Source organism: Lissotriton helveticus, chromosome 7 (assembly GCF_964261635.1).
Source record: "Lissotriton helveticus chromosome 7, aLisHel1.1, whole genome shotgun sequence".
Classification (NCBI taxonomy): domain Eukaryota; kingdom Metazoa; phylum Chordata; class Amphibia; order Caudata; family Salamandridae; genus Lissotriton; species Lissotriton helveticus.
In genome coordinates, this window is record NC_136068.1 from 425394587 (window position 1) to 425412334 (window position 17748).

The 17748-nt window shown below is 44.3% G+C and overlaps 1 protein-coding gene across 1 annotated transcript in view; it reads right to left on the reverse strand.

Moving 5' to 3' along the window:
• Positions 1-448: 448 nt before the first annotated feature.
• MTCL2 (microtubule crosslinking factor 2) overlaps positions 449-17748 on the reverse strand; it is an 870692-nt gene continuing 853392 nt past the window's right edge. Inside the window, exon 10 of the mRNA XM_078652323.1 lies at positions 449-1227. Within this exon, the coding sequence (XP_078508449.1) occupies positions 1069-1227 (159 nt within the window). The 3' untranslated portion in view covers positions 449-1068. The remainder of the gene's footprint in view (positions 1228-17748) is intronic.

A 17748-nucleotide genomic window follows, 5' to 3' on the forward strand; every position in this document is an offset into this window, starting at 1 on the left:
AATGCTGGACACTGCATCAGAAATTAAGAACAGTTTTAACAGGTGTAAAATTACACTGGAACAGAGAGACCCACACACAGGTCTTTACTAAGTCATTGGGACAGACACCTGGGAGAAAAGAAGCACACAAGCTTAACTCTGACACACGCCTCTGTGTGATTACAGGTCTCACAGCCAACTTTATTCTTAAACATGTCTGCTCTGCAAACGTCACTAACCCTCCACCCTAGAAAGAAAAGACATTTTAGATAACTTATCAGACAGAAAGACAACACACTGAGGGAGAGTGGAAGAGAGGGGGTAAATGGCGCTTGAATCATCATTAGGGCATTAAATCCTACAAACGTTTGTGTCCATATTGCCCAAGTAAGGATTTCTCCAGATTACAGTCACAGTAAAAGAGTGAGCGTGGAAACAGAGGGAAGTGTGCAGACACATCTATGAACGATTTATTTTACACAACACATTAAAGTCTTTTATTGTAAGTGTGCAGAGTGAGGGTAGATTTCATTTTAGAAGTACATCAACAAACATTTTCTAACAATGTGCAAACATTTAAATAGCGAATGTGGTTTATGTAATAATTGCTATCGTTCCCCTCACCTCAAATCAGCCATGTCCGTCCATCTCCAACCACGCTACCTTGACAGTTTTTTCAATAACATATGTGCTTACCTCCCTAAGATGTATGGAGCAGACACCCATATCACCTACCTTAAATGACTGAGTTTATAGCCCGGTCCAAGAGCTCTACTTTGAATTGTTACCATGGCCCACGACAATTACAAACACTTGTATTACCCAAAATCATTTTAACAGGTTCCCTGAGGTGCTAAAAAAAGGACAGCTAACAGTTAAACACCCCATGACTTCTGATTATTAGAGTTGTAGACGCCTTCAGACTTATATGGGAGCATAGTAATCCTTTTGCAATGCATGAATACCCACGGGTTTATGCACGCAAGTAAGGGAAATTCAGTCACGATACTTGGTCCTGGTCACCTTCCGTAAATTTGGCAGATCTCAAAGAGGGTACGTAGAAGCCTCCCTGGGAGTTTCAGAGGCTGTTTACAAATACTGGTGCACATTCAGCAGAGGCTCATTCGCTGACTGAGCCTGATCAGAGGGGTGATACTTGGCCTTGGCAGGAGATTGACGTCCAGTCGATCGAGAAGGTCGAGCAACGCAAGAGGTGAGTGACTGAGAGCTACAGTTGCAGGCTGCTTCCTGTGGGAAAAAGAAAGGATGTTAACACGTAGACACACTTAGTGAGGAAAGTTAGGAAACTACGCCAGTGTAAACAGTACACATCAAATCCAGCACTTCAAAACACAGACATACACACACTGTAGCCCTACTGATCTTCCATGTAAAAACCCAGCTCTTAACAATCCACGAGTGGTGTGGTACAGGGACTCGCCACAAGCGAAAGGTTAATTAGATGCAACACATTTGAAATTAGGTAAAATCGTGCCCTTCAAACATTGGAGTGTATAATGTGTACTGTACAGGGTGCTGAAGTCATTCAACCAGGAGAAACAAGAGCAGAGTACACATTCAACACAAAATACATCTTCAAAACATGACTTGTAATTTTTTATGCAGAGCTGTACATGCTAATTCATCTTGTTCAATAGCATGCATCCCATATGGACAAGGCTCTTTGCCACTAAGTGCTTTTTTTGGTCTCGCCTACGCAGCGTGCAAGCGCTGCTTAGGAGGGACCTCTTGGAAAGGTGCCAGTGAAATCTAGAAATCACCAACTCGGCCGGTCTTAAAGATGAATGTGCCTGATTGTACATGGCGGAAAGAGTCTGAAATCGAATTCATGGGGCCGTCATCTTAGATAATGGCATCACTCAGCTCTTCCGCTTGTAATCGCTGCAGCTAAAAGTGTAAATTCCTCACTAAGAGTATACATATCAACAGGTGCAGCCTTTGACTCAACACTATGAATGACATACACAGGGTTGTACCGTTATTCCTTGACAAAAATCACTGCACCAGCCTTTGGGTCCCTTATTGTGGGATTTCTGCCGTTCATAGTGGGCAGAAGAGTGGTCTAGTGTCTGCCTACCTATTTGACTATTGGTTCTGAAAACCGATTTCTAGTCCTAGGTTCGCACATAATTGAAGTTGTCTTTCCAGGCAAATCACATCCCCTGCCTGTGAAACGTAAAGCAGAGAGAGAGGGAAAACTGGGCGTTCTGAAATAGACCAACGTTAACAATAACATTAAACACTACCTAAAACCAAGCATTGGCATAGCCAATAGGTCGCACTTTTGGGACCTTATAAGTATTTAGTTATGCAGCACAATATCCTTGGATCAACCGTTGCATGGCTAAACACTTATAAGGTCCCAAAGGCGAGACCTATTGGCTATGCCAATGCTTGTTAAGTATAGCTTGACAAAGCAGCTGTCTGCAAGACCTATTGTTTCCAATTTACAGTGTGTGTGCTTTGCGTCAGCTTCTTTCAGCCAGTGGCTTGAGACTGCCAAACACATCTTGGCTAATCCCAGAAGAGTAAACATCTCTGACCTGATGCTACTGGTTACTTAGGTTTTACTCCACCGTGCCAGTGGGTCCTCCCATTGCAAAGTATGAGGGGTTATTTTACATCTGAAATATACACCAAATCATCCCAATTTTGGCCACATTGCTTCTATAACACACCCATGGGTTTAAACACAAGCAGTCATTTGTGCTTTTTCAACTATAAAAAACATTTTATTAATGCTTTTATCAGGATTTAGGTACAAGACTGACCTTATGTTGGCCAACCTAATAAGTTGGCCATGTTGAAGAACGGGACAGCTTGACTTTAAGATATATTTACAACCAATATATTTTGAGTTCAAAAACAAAAACAGCAATCTCACTCACTAGACTTGGATGAGCATTATGGGGCAGGGACTCATGATGTGTCAAGAAAAAAGCCACTTCTGCTTGAATGTGGTAAAACCACTTTGGCTTGCTGTTCCGCCTCACAGTCCAATTTGTCTGTTTCGCCCTCTGTTTCTTTCTCTTACTGCTTTCTCCCTACCTCCCCCTCTGGCTTATATACAATTACCTCCTCCATTCAGTCTCTTGCTCAGATGAGTGGAATTAAAGGTCAGCAAATGTGACAAGCTGACTAAGCAAATTGAAGCTGGTCCTGACCTGACATAACACATTAAAAAAACGAATTGATCTATGAATGAACAGTTGTTCCCTTACTGACTTCAGGGATTACCACAATCACAAGATGATATGTGTGTTTCCAGGCATGGCTAAAGGAATGGAAATCATTTGTTGTCTCAAGAGTGGACACTTGCAACTCAGTCTATCTTGGTCTCCCTAAAAATCCCTCAAATAAGCTTCGGGTGATTTAAAACAGTGTAGGCAGAGTCTTCCTCTGTATTCCGCTCTGTAGCCCTAACTCTGGACAAATTCAAAAACTACACTAGCTCCTAGTACAGAAGTGCTCAGCTTTTAAAGCTTTCTGTATTTTCAAGAAAGCTCTTTCAGGCAAAGGACCTTTAAGCATTAGGACATACATCACCCTTTATCGCCAACTCACACTCCCTGCTCAGCTAAAGGACACACGATTATGATCTCTAGAATTAATAGTCCCATCTAGGTGGGAAATCATTGCTTCAAAGCTCTGGAATGAACTCTCTCTACACCTTAGATCCTATTCCAATTGATTACTCTTTAGGAAAAAATGTGGATCAGTTCCATTGTCAGCTTTCTCATTTGTCCTAAGCACCAGAAAAACATATTAGGTTATCTGCCATGCTACACAAATATATTAATTTATATTCGCATGTGGCATTTGTATAACACAAACGTAGCAGAAAAACAGAAGAGTGCTCTGCAGGGTCAATCAATTGAAGAAAAAAATCTAACAGATGCAAGTGCAAGTTACTTCTGTGCTAGCTAACTGAATAGACTGCAGATTGCAGAAGAACTAGCTGAGTTCACTGACTAGCTGCTACTCCCAGGAACATCCGAGGCACTTAAATATCTAGTGTTCAGTGGTCTCTTAGCTGCAAGCTCACTGAAGATGCCTGTTGGTGTCAGTGTTGTGTTTCAATCAGCTGAAAGTCATGATAGCTTCCAAGGTCTGTCATGATGTAGGTGAAGTCTGTCTCACACTTCACTAGCACTGAATGTAACGTGTTTGGGATCAAGGATAACAACACCTTACATATGATATCCTCATGGGAAGGAATACAAAGCGTTGTATTCGAAAGGTCTCAATTTTTTTCGAGTTAGACTATTGGCATTGTAAAGGGTAATGTATTTTACCTACCTACAATGGACATTATGCAGATATATTAGAAGCACATATGCGTCTTCTACCATGACGATGCACAACCGCAATCTAACTAATTGACATGGAGAAGTGGTGGAGAAGTGTGGCTCACTGGTTAGAGGCGGCAGATCCGTAAGCAGAGAACGGCCTGGGACCAGGGTTCGATTCCCAACGCGGCAGGGTCGTGGACCAGGGTCAGCGGACTCGATAATTCTCACCTCGGTGCCTACTCTAGTCAGAAACCACACTCGGCAACTCTGGGCATCAGCTTGCCTCATCTTCACAACGGCCCCCCCAGACCGCCGGGGATGCTTGGTCGCACCTTAGAGATACCCATCAGGGACCATCTCTCAGGGTGAGCCAGGACGGGTTCCCCAGCAGTCGAAGCGTGGAGATACTCCTCCGGGAGTCGATTCCTAGCGCTATATAAACCCACAATTAAATTAAATTAAATTAAATTATACATCAAACAAAACATGCCTCAAAAGACATAGTGCAGTTGTGATAAATGAATGTTTGCTTTCTCTACAACGACAATGCGTAAATCTGTATAAAAATATTTAAATATCCGGTGCGTCCACACAAAAAATGTGACATATGTGCGGGTCAACGAGCATTTCTTAATGTCAAACTCCATCAGCTTTCACATTAGGTGGCAGATCCCGTACTGCAAATCTGAAAGAAACAGGTTAGTGTTAGATTCCTTACCTTAGAATATCCCCAGGCGTCAGACTGGATCCGGAAAGTTTTGCGTAACAGTACCCCTGCGCGTCGGTAGGCGTCGTCTGCGGCTCCGCGTCCGTCGCTGGAGCAGGGACGACTTAGTCGGAGTACTTAGACGCCGCCCTCGCGCGCTGACGTCAGTTCTTCTTTTTTCCGCACCAGCAAGCGTAGATCCGGAAAAAGGCATTATCTCTCCTGCCCTGGGCCGCTAAAGTGGCGGTGGCTCACATTAACAACACCCTTGCGTGCTTTCTGAATAGTAATAGCATTTTGGATCCCTCCCAGACGGGCTTTCGCCCAGGACATAGTACTGAGACCGCACTCCTGGCTGTGTGCGAACATCTGCGGTCCATTCTGGATGAGGGTCAAACTGCGGCGCTGATTCTGCTCGATCTCAGCGCCGCGTTTGATACCGTCTCCCATCAGATCCTATTGCGCCGCCTGGAGGAGGCGGGGGTAGTGGGCCGGGCCTTGGACTGGTTACGCTCCTTTCTTGCAGACAGGTCGTTTCAGGTCACATCGCCCCCCTTTCTCTCTCAGGTCCATCTGAGCAAGCAGGGGGTTCCTCAGGGCTCGGCCTTGAGCCCCTGCTTGTTCAACATCTATGTCCAGCCTCTGGCGAGAATAGCGCATGAAGTCGGCCTGACCTTGGTGTCATATGCCGACGACACCCAATTGGTGGTAGCCCTTTCTGATGGCGGGGTCTGTGGCCCCGTGCAGTTCCGGACTGGGCTTGAGGCGATTTCTGAGTGGATGACCACTAACTGCTTACAACTTAATGCTAGTAAATCTGAAGTGTTGTTGGTGGGTAGAAACAAGGACCTTTGGAGCTTGCAGTGGTGGCCGTCATCTATGGGTCATGCGCCAACCCCGAGGCCAGTGTTAAAGAATCTGGGGATTTGGCTTGATTCCACCTTGGGGTTTCAGGATCATACTAAAAAGGTGGCTGGCACCTGTTTTGGTCTCCTACGTGGCCTTAGGCCCATTTTTTTTATTTTTTATTCTGCCACGCGCCAGTTGATAGTTCAGGCCACTATCTTGTCACGCATAGATTATGCAAACTCCCTTCTGTTAGGGGCTAATAAGGCGGACGTACTTTGCTTACAGAGAGTCCAGAAGGTTGCGGCGCGGGTCCTGCTTAGGCTCCCTAGATTCTGCTCCACTTCGGGTGCCATCAGGCGACTCCATTGGCTGCCAGTGCAGAAAAGGATCGAATTTAAAGCACTTTGCCTAGCGTTTAAAATGTTCAAATTTTCCGCCCCTGAGATTCTAGCGAAATTGTTGATCCCTTACATCACCAACCGCCAGCTTCGTTCGGCTGAGCAGCTGTTGGCCGTGGTCCCCCGTGTGAAACGTGCTAGAGCTGGGGGGAGGTCCTTCTGCTTTATGGCCGCGAGGCTCTGGAACTCCTTTCCTGCCCAGATCCGCCATTTGGATGATTTGTTTTCCTTTCGTAAAGCCATCAAAACTTTTTTATTCCCTTGTTAATTGAGTCACTGTCTCTGCTCATTGCCGCTAGCGCCGGGACGCCCCTTTGCTGGGGCAGCTGCGGGCTTTATAAAATTACATAATAATAATAATAATAATCTCAAAGGTGTAGTCCGGGAACAGGTTGACCTTACTATTCCCCACATAAAAGGGTCCATCAGTGCGTGCCTTTTGAAGGAGCAGATCTCTGTCCTGGAAATGCAGCAGGCGTGCCACCACCGGTCGAGGGGGCTGCCCCTGTTGCAGCGGCCTCCCCGGCACCCTGTGCGCCCTCTCCAGCGTGTAGAATGAGGGCAGACCTTCCGGAGCCACCGCTGACTTCAGCCAATTCTCTAGGTAGCCTACCATGTCCCGCCCTTCCGCTTTTTCGGGCAAACCCACTACGCGGATGTTGTTCCGCCGGTTTCTACTTTCGGCATCCTCCGCGTGCTTTTCCAGCGCTGTCAGACGGTCCAGAGCATTCGTCATTTTTGCCTGCAGTGGCATTCACTGACCTCAGAGAAAGGCTTGTGAAGAAAAAAAATTGCTTGCCTAATGCCTTATACTTTTTTACTCCCGATCAGGTGGGGTGGTAGAGAAGATAATGGGATATACCTTAGTGGTGGACGCCTGCAAAGCTCACTGCCCTAGTGGGTTATGTAATAATTTCTGGGTCTCCAGGCACTGGACGATGGCTGCGAGTGACCTGCCTATTAACTGTTGATCACAAACATGGTTTTACCCAAGAGGGTATTATCCTTGGTGCCCAAAGGTGCGCCAGAGGGAAGCGGTAAAGTGCTAAAAATGTGCAGCATGGCCTCTTGTTGCAACAACGCTGAAGGACTCAGAAAACTGGGTTGTAGTGAGACTCTTCGATGGAGTTCAGGATCAATCCTCTGTAGCACCCTAATGTCCTCTTTGGAGCCTAGAGTGGCGAGAAGGGGCAGATTCCCCCTTCAACTTCTAATGCTTTTTCTTAGACTTCCTGACGACTTTGACTACAATGATGATCTGCTGTGTGAAAGGGAACTTCCTTTGAACTTTGACTGGTCATCCTGTGGAGTCTTCTTATGTTTGGCAACATAAAGGTTCAACTCATGATCCTGTATGTTCTTTGGATTTGATTCATCTGGGCGCAGTCGCCATAGTTCGTGGAGTCGTGCTCTCACCCCAGGCAGCAGTAAAGACATACTTCAAAAGAGTCCATCACAGATATTTGTTAGTGACAGACCCTATATGCTTTGGGCCTTGTTATTTTAAATGGCAACATTTTCCCTTGCATTCTGGAAAATCTTTGATGAAAAAGGTCTAAAAGACCAAGGAGATGCTTCGTATCCACTTCTGAAGGCGTGAAAAGAAAGGAACCAATGTCAATGCAAAGACTGGCTAATATGCAGCTCCAGCCATCAGTTTCAGAGGAGAACGACGTTGAAGCTGATGGAGCAGGGGAGAGACAACATTTTTTGTGTACCCCCTTCAAAATCACACCCCATAACTGTAATGGAATTAACAGTGTGAAGCATGTATAAACTAACCAACGAGAATGCACGTAGACATATTACATTACACACGGGAAACTAATGGCTATTTGCGAAAATAATATACTAAAAATTGTGAACGAGTCCTATTAATATAGAGCTAAGATAATACGCAAGTAAATAAGCATGTATTTATGCTTTTAGAGAGTAAATATATGTTGTCGCAAAGAAAAATACAATTGGCAAGTAAAATGATGCTTTTACGTTTGCTTATGCTAGGTAATCACTAACTGGGAACATTAGAATGGTGGGAGGTAAACATAAGGGCTATATTTCTAAACCTAACTTCTGTTGTGTTTGTTTTACGTTAGTTCTCAATTGAGGCCTACGCAGTCTGCCTGCATGTATGCTGAAAAATGTCCGATGACTGAAACATTGGCATTGGTCCGTGAATGAAACCTCTACGCATGCGCAAGAAAGGAAAGCCAAGTAAGCAGAATGGCTTGAGCGCGAAGCGAGTGATGTCAAGGCCAGCCGGCCTAAAGTTTGAACTGTGCCAAGGGATGTTCACCTCTGTGACATCGTGAGAACGGAACAGTGATGGAAAGAAAGTGACAAGCATAATTTTGGAAATTAATGTCTTGGGAACCTGGTGAGTATGACTTTGCTAAAATAAACTGGTTTGAGCAGAAATGAATGAGGTGATCTTCACCACCCCTCGAATGGACCAATCAGAATGAAATATGGACCCTAAAGTTACAATTGCGAATTCGATAGTTAGTGATAAAGGGTATAAAAGAGTGTGCTCAAAAAGTGAAAAAAGGCGCTTGCTCCACGGACTTAATTGCACCACGACATGCTGTTGGTTTGAACTCTTTTTATGGTGCTAAAGACTTTGAACTTTTACGGAGCAAAATTAGATGACTGAATACAGAGTCTTGATTCTTGATGGGAGGCTATGAGGAGAATAGAGAGAGAGAGATTGAGAACCTGTTTGTTTCTGTTGTTTCTTTACAATGGAGGGTAATGTATTTTTCTTAATTCCTTTACTTTTAACATGTATTAAATAAATGTTATTCTTGCTTGTCTAAATAAATCGTAAATCTTCATTCCTTAAATGAGCTAGATAAATTTAATATAAAATTTAAACTCGAGTTCTGTTTTTATTTTAAGAAATGTCATGACAAATTAAATGCTAAGGTTATAGGTTTACTACGATTAAGCTGGTCTTAGTCTCCATCAACTACACTTCTACTAGACGATCCATTGACCAAAAAGTGGAGTACCTTGATGTAGAGATTTCAGATAACATGATAGCATTTTGTTGCAAATGTATATAATGTATATATGGTATTAGAATTTAGGTACCCCACTAACCAGCAGCTTGCCTTCTTTGTCCCTGAATTCAGGAGTAATTGTGTGAATGTGTGTGTGACTCACAGTGTTATGGGCCCCACCGATGAGTAAAGTGGTATTGCTCCTGGGTTGGGTGAGATGAATATTAAAGGCTGTTGGTAGGCTCCGCTGAATCAATGCAGAGCCGCAGGACGCCACCTATGGGTGAACAGCAGTACTGCTTTTAAGTTTCTGGATTCATTCTGATGCCTGGTGAATATTCTAAAGGTGAGGAATCAGTGGTTAAAAGTACCCCTCAGAAATAAAAACCCAAATGTCTCTGAAACTTAGAAGTAAATTTTAACAGTAATGCTTCTTTGCTCCCTGTTCCACAGTTCCCTTCAGTTTTGTCTTCTGTCAGTGGATGGTAACCTTCAGAATAGTCTTCCATGCAGTTCTCTCAGAAAATAAAAACAATTTCTTAGAAAAGGCTAATGCCTTATATTTTTTCAAGCACTACCACCTCCCAGGTGCACGATATCACTGATCCCTGCCACAGTGCTTGTTGATCGTTACTCTTCTGTACTTGGTCCTTTAACTCTCCTTTTTAAAGCCACACCATTAGTCTTTACCACTGTGGTTCCCTCAAAGTTTATTCTCTGTGCCCGTTACAAGCCCTACCTTTTGGCTGCCCACCACCCCACAATTATTTGCCTTAAGCTATGGTTCTATGCCAGAACAATAGTGGTAAGGGACACACAGCTTCGAACTTCCTCAAAATGTCACGTCACATGGATCAACTCTGGACACCAACCTCACCCACTCAAGGAACAAACTGCCAAAATACACAAAGATGGCCTGGTACCAGCACTGTCTTCCAAAGAAAGTGAAACAGTTTCTTCCAGAAAGTTACTTCAGAACTGCTGTTAAAGCCCTATTCTTCTTAATGGACTGTAAATGGTGGTCCTGCTCTATGGCCTCCCAGACTTCACAATGGCACACTTTAAACCAATCCTAAAAAGTATGTCTTATCAAGTGCATCCTGAAAAACAGATAGAACTCCACTGGCTCCCCTTGCTTGTCTCAACTTAAAAACAAGCTACATCATCTATAAAACCATCCGGACAAGCACCCTCCTTATCTTGCAGACAAACTCACAATCTCTGGTAGTTCTTGGTACACCCAGAGCCAGGATGCCATCGAGCTGCAGAGTATGAAGTGTACTAAAGAATTAAACAACATAGCAAGGCTTTTCCATCTAGGCACCAAGGATCTCGAACAACATCCCTGTATCCACCAGGACTGCCCCAATATTGCCTCAATTTTATAAAGAGTGGAAGACTCTCTCTTTAAAAACTGTACATCACAATGTATTAACTGGCCACAACCCAATTACCTATATTATCACTTGTTGACTTTAAGGGTGTCTTTGTCCCAATACAGTGCTTGCTACTTCTTGAATATGTTTGTGCTACAAAAATATCATACACGTACACGCACACACACACACCCACACCCACACACACACACACACACACACTCCTACAGGTGACTAGTCAGAGGTGTTGGTGTTAGGTTAGAAGCCGTCGTCTGCATCTCGACCTGGCTTTCTGGTCTTGGCAGGAGTGCAGCTTGGCTCAGAACCGTCCACTTCACTGGATCATGCATCCCTCTTGGGCACTTGCCAGTCACTTCCCCCTTCACTCTCCTTACCCTGACCAGTTGGAGCCTGTTGGCCTCTCGCTACTTCCATACTCCTTGATTGCTCCCCTTTTACTAAACGCATCTGATCGCTCTCTCAGTCTTGTAGTTCCGAAAATTCTGGACTCGAGAATTAAACTTCATCATAGCATGACGATTTTCATATCAAAATACCGAGAATGGCTAGTACACGATGTACAAGCATTTTCGTCATATTCGAGTGACGATTTCACCTCGAAATCGTCATTTTCCTCTTGAACCCTTGGCTTCCATTTTGTATACGGCAGCCATTTTGTGAGTTGCCCTTTACATAGGCTTATGATACAGCTAAATTCGATTCCAAAGGACACATACACCTTAATTGACTTTCCTGTGACCTGGGCAAGTTGGAACCATTGCCCCAGGCCGAACCTGTTTGGTCAGTTCCTCTCCCAGTGGCCGAATGAGATAGCATCAAGGCACAACAGGCCATAAACCCATTTCATTGCACACACCCTGCCGAATCTTGCTAACACCTGTCCCTGCTCTTTTTCCTCTCACTTGCTTTATGATGGGGAGGTGCCCATTTTTATTGGGGGTCCACCGATATCTGATGAATTGTTGGGCCATGCCGGGTGATTTGTTGTGGGCTGGACAAACTGAAATGTGGGCTGTCATTATGACTCTGCTTTTCCTTTGTAGCGAAAATATTTGAATGGTATACTAAAATTCGAGGAATGTTTGCCTAAAGCACAATATTTTGTATAAAAAGAGAAGCCTGACTTTGTAATTTGAGCAGCCTCCTGAGAATATACATCCCGTGTGTTGTACTTCTAGGACGCTGGTTTCTTGGTTGCAGCCAATAAAATCGATCCTTGACTTCACCTAGAAGACTCTGAGTTTCTGTGGTCTGAATCAGGAAAGTACCCGAGGTCTTTGGGTGTACCCTGGCACCGCTGGGTTACCGGTTCGGTACCGGTTCTGAAAAACCCAGTACCTCAGTTGGCGCCCAACGTTTGGGGCGATACCAGCGGTACCGGTCCAGCCAGAGGTTCGTGAGCAGCTTCGTGTGAAAATTCTGGAGGAAGGCCATCCACTTCATCGACCCCTGCATGCCGACGTGGTCCGAAAGTCTTTGCTGCGAGGTTCCCCGCTTCCCGACGGCTACAAAGGACTGCTGCCCTGGCTATCGCCCTGATTTGGACCCTTGAGGTTTGGTAGAGCGAAACGATAAGACGAGTCTTCTGGTGACGTCATCGATATCTCAGTTAAGTATAAGTGGAGCGTCTCCCAGTCCTTAGTTGGTCTTAGTTTGGGTATTCCATTTGGGATCATTTTTGGAACTTGCAAGTGCCAAAGCCAAAGGACTCGTGTATTCACGAGAAATATCGTAATCGATAATCCTTTGAAGTTTGAAGCTAGACTAGTGAGCGAAGATGCCTGGTCTTAGCAGACTTGGAAATTTGTTTTGTCTTGGTTGTAATAATAGGGACTCCCGATTGAAGGACTCGTGGAACTCCAACTTATGAATTATATGTAAAACATGGCGTGGGCCCCATCACATATAATGAAGTGTGGATCAAATACACCAGAAAAGATGGTGTTTTAAAATGGCCCCAATATGGTAGCTTTGATACAAAAATCTTAGATAACCTCGAAGTTAAACTTTTCAAGAAGAAAGCCCGGCCGGCGATGTTTGACTCTTTCCGCCTATGGCGTAAAGAAGCCAAACAGAAGGAAATTAAATTAGCGAAGAAAAATAAGAGAGAAGGGGGAATTTCGATAATGCAAGCTGCTATGCAGTTTAAAGACAATGAAGAAGAACAGATGAGTGAGCAGTTGCACAGGCAACGTAAAATGGTAATAGATAAATGCTATCCAGTTTTGCCGCCTCTTCAGCAAGATGCAGCAAAAGAGCTTGGAAAAGATCCGTTAATGGCGCATTTATTAAGTTTGCCACCCCCCTATGCGCAAAATGCCACGGCACCTCCGCAACCTTTAATTGTGCAACCTGTGCCTCCTGCTCCTCCACAGCACCCACCAGCTGTTCTTCCGCTGGCTCCTGCTCCTTTGGTGCAGCCTCCTCAAGGCCCACCGATCACATCTGCTACACCTGTGCTTTCTACGACTTTGCCTAGTGCACCTTCTATTTCTCCTAATGATCCCTCTGCTATTGCCTCTGCTCCTGCCTTATCTCACCCTGTTTTTCCGCCCGTTCTTCCGTCAGTTTCTCCTTCCGTTCGACAGAGAATGGCCAACACTGTTACTATTCTTTTCTCACCTTTCTTCGGGTCGCCTAATACGACCCCTAACACAGAACGAAGACAGTTGCGGAGTTAACTGCCTGACTATCGAGAGAGAGAGATTTACTGAATCGTTTAGCGTATAAATGGGTTATCGACGCTGTAAGGTATGATGTAGAGTCTGTCATGGAAGTCTTCCGTCAATGGGAAGCACCGAAGCAGAGATATGTTTTTGAACAAATGTGTGTTTTTCTCTGTGAGGATTTGGAAGACTATGATCTGGAATACAACCCGCCCAAGTTGTGTCGTGTGCAGTTCGAGTTCGCAGAGGGCATGATCGTAGGTCCCGATGTCGAGAGAGCGGTTGAGAAATTGTTGTCATATCGGAGTAAGGGGGGCACTTCTCAATCACTATTTGAGCATGACGCATCCGGTAGGAAAAAGGCGTGACAGTACCCCATGAGGGAAGTCCCTCCAGTATGGAAGGAAGAAGTAGCAGCTGGTCCTGGTAATGTTCCACCACTTGTGCCAGCACATTTTCAGCATGTGTGGGTACATGTTCCTTGGAAGCGAGCTGAAGTTTTGGCCCTTAAACAGACATTGCCTGATCCCCGTAAAAATCCCGCAGGGTATTAAAAAGAGTTGTCACAAACTGCTGGGTCATGCATCATGAATTTAGCAGACATAGACATGTTGTTTGGGAACGTTGTTCCACAGCCTCTATGGGGAAAGATTCGTCATGCAGATGATGATCAGGAGTTAGGTGACTCATGGGATAATATTACTGCTGCAGATGGCCGACAGGTTGGTGGTGCTAAACCCGAGCCTTTAGTAGCAGACCTCCCTGGTAGCATTAATAATTACATGAAGACTTTAATGCCTGCCATGCGAATAAATTGGGATAAATTGTCTGCATGTAAGCAGAAGAAAGATTCTTCACCAGGTTTGAAGAGACTTTTGTCGACCACAGTGGTCAAGATATGAGCACAGAAGGTGGTCAGCGTTTGTTCGTCGATAAATTTGTGCACAATCTGCTTCCAGAGTTGTGTAAAAACTTAAAAGACTCAGAGTTCTTGGGCAGTTTCCTCTTCAGCACAGATATTGGCTACTGCACAGTACTATGAAAATCGAGACAAAGATGAGAAAGATAGAACAGAGAAGAAAACTAAAGAGTTGAAAACGAAGGTTTTGTTACAGCAAGCATATCCGCCACGTGGTGGTGGTGGCCAGAATAGTGGTGGTCAAAATAATAGTGGTCAGAGTAACTATCAGAATAATTATCAGCAGCCTCAACAGTATCAGAGGAACTCGCAAAGAGTCGAGTATACTCAACCACGTGTCCCTGTAGGCCCCAATCAGTGTTCATATTGTAAGGAAGAGGGTCATTTCAAGTATAGTTGTCCTATTTTATTACAGCGTGCAAATGGTGCTTCTGGTGTAAGAGGTCGAGGTGTTCAACAAGCGTCTAGAGGTAGAGGACATGGAGATTTCCCCCAGAACACACAGTCTCTTCCACCTCAAAATTCTATGAATAGGTTCGATCAGCAGAATAACGCATCTGGTAGGACAGCTCAGTACTATGCTGATGATTACTATACAGAAGATGAGCATTGGGAAGGTAATGATGGCTAGGACAGCCATAGACAAAGAGAGGGAGTTGTTTCAGTTCCAGTAGATCAGAGTGGACCTTACGTTGAGGTGATTACATCAGGTGTGTCAGAGCCTTTTCTGTTGGATACTGGTGCTACAAAGAGTTCTATTATGCACTCCAAACTCCCTGGCGCACGTTTGTCTGGCGAAATGAATGTATCAGTGGGTTTTTCTGGCGCCCCAGTTAGAAATCCGATTTCTGACCCTTTGTCCCTTTCTGTTGGACCTTGTGAATTCGAAGCACCCCTTATTCTAACAACAGGTTGTGGTGAAAACTTGATAGGATTAGATTTGCTAAAAAGATTGTATGCGACTTTGTACTATTCTCCTTCTGGAGTACAACTTACACTGCGTAAGAAAGTGGTTTCTCCAATGTATTTGTCGAGAGACAAACTTCCAACAGAATTGTCATCTCTCCCTAATATTCTTTGGGCTACTGGTCCTAATGATGTAGGTCTTTTGGAAATACCGCCATATGTTGTAACATTGAAAGCCAATGTTAAAATACCACGAATTCCCCAATATAGAATTTCTAGTGAAGGTGAAAAAGCTTTGCTAGCGATCGTTTACGATCTAATTGAAAAAGATGTCATTGAAGAGACAAGAGGCAACGTTTGCAATAGTCCTGTTCTGCCTGTTTTTAAGCGAACTGACCCTTCCCAGCCACCTGTTTACAGATTCGTGATTGATCTTAGAGAGGTGAATAAAATAGTTGTGCCACAGTTTCCAGTTGTCCCTGACATTACTGCTCTATTGACTATGATTCCAGCTTCTGCCACCTGGTTTTCGGTGATTGACTTGAACAATGCTTTCTTCAGCATCCCGATTGCTGAGGAGAGTAGGGATATTTTTGGTTTCAGTTTAGGAGGTCCCAGCTTCCGCTTTAAACGCGCTCCCCAGGGCTACTGTGAAAGTCCATCAATATATAGTCAAGCTTTAAAAACACAGCTTGATACGATTGTTTTACCTGATGGCGCTACCCTCATTCAGTATGTAGATGATTTGCTTATTGCTGCAGATACTGAGGAAATCTGTAAAGAAGCCACGTTGTCATTGTTGCGTCATTTGTGTGATTTGCATCACAAAGTGTCTCTCTCAAAATTGCAATATTGTCGACAAGAAGTGACCTACTTAGGTCATCTCTTATCGAAGGAGGGAAGGAAACTGCCCCCAGAAAGAATTCAGGCAATAGCGAAATTGAGTGTGCCAAGAACACAGAGAGAAGTGCGTGCTTTCTTGGGTATTACATCATATTGCAGGCAATGGATACCAAATCTTTCGTTATTAGCCAAACCTTTGGTGGCATTAACGTGTAAAGATACACCCAATCCCGTTCCTTGGTCTGAAGAGTGTCAGAGAAGTTTTTCTGAATTGCGCACAGCATTATGTTCGGCTCCTGTGTTGGGTACCCCCAACTACAGTAAGCCCTTTACATTGTATGTCCATGAGAAACAAGGTTGTGCATTGTCAGTTTTGACTCAGTTGTTTGGAGACAAGCAGCGTCCATGTGCATATTTTTCGTCGACATTGGATCCGGTAGCTAAAGCATTGCCGAGTTGTTTAAGAGCAACAGCAGCAGCAGCTGTTTCTATTCGACAGTCTGCTGGTCTAGTGATGAATAATATGTTAGTCGTGATGGTTCCACATGCAGTGTACACGTTGTTGAACAGAACCAAGACACAGCACTTAACTAGTGCTCGATTGTCAGGTTACGAATTGACATTGTTAGCGAGTCATGTGCATATAAAAAGATGCAACACTCTAAACCCAGCTACGTTGTTGCCAATTGTAGAGGAATTAGATGCTTCAGAACAGCATGATTGTTTTCTTAGAACAGAAGAAGAAACGAAAGGGAGAGTAGACCCCCAGGACACTCCTCTTGCAAAGTGTGATGGTACATTATGGGTGGATGGTTCATGCTTCAAGCTTCCGAATGGTGACACGACTGCAGCATATGCTGTCACGACTTTGCATACAATTGTTGAAGCTGCACGTATTCCACATAATTCAGCTCAAGCAGCAGAATTGATTGCACTTACGAGAGTATGTGTGTTGTCAAAAGGAATGAAAGTGACTATCTATACCGATAGTCAGTATGCGTTTGGGGTGGCTCACAGTTTTGGACGATTGTGGAAAGAACGTGGGTTCCTGACTTCGCATGGAGATAAGATTCAGCATGGTCAGTTGGTGAATGAGCTTCTTGAATCACTGACCATGCCTCTGCAAGTGGCGTTTGTGAAATGTAGTGCTCACAAGAAGGTGACCGATGATGTTGGTCTTGGAAATGCATTTGCTGACGAAATCGCGAAAGAAACTGCAAGGAATGTGATGAGCCGAATGTATGTTGCAGGCCCTGCAAGATGGGTTGGTGATGTTGGAATGTGTGAGGACACGATAGAGAGTGTGAAGTCTATTCAAGCTGAGGCTACAGAGAAAGAGTTGAGCATGTGGAGAGAAAGTACGGGTAGAATGGATGCAAATGGTTGTTGGGTTGAATTGTCAGAGCATCAGAGATGGTTGTTACCCGATGCATATGTGCTTGCAGTGGTTACAATGGCTCATGGAATGGCTCATATCAGCGTGAAAGGGATTTGCAAGTTGTTGGCTCCAGTATGGCAAAATTCAGGAATTCCCAAGTGTGCAGAGAATGTCGTCAAGAATTGCATGGTGTGTCTGAAACACAATCCTGTTGTACAAGACAGGGGACCCTAGTTATTTAGGATCTTTGGAAAAATTAGAGATATACTGAATACTGATATACTGAATAGTATATAGCCTCTGTCCAGCCGGACAGGAATTTATTAATTATATTGTTGGTAATAGTTCCTTTTTTCACATTGATACAAAAAGTGGGCACGACCTGTGACCCA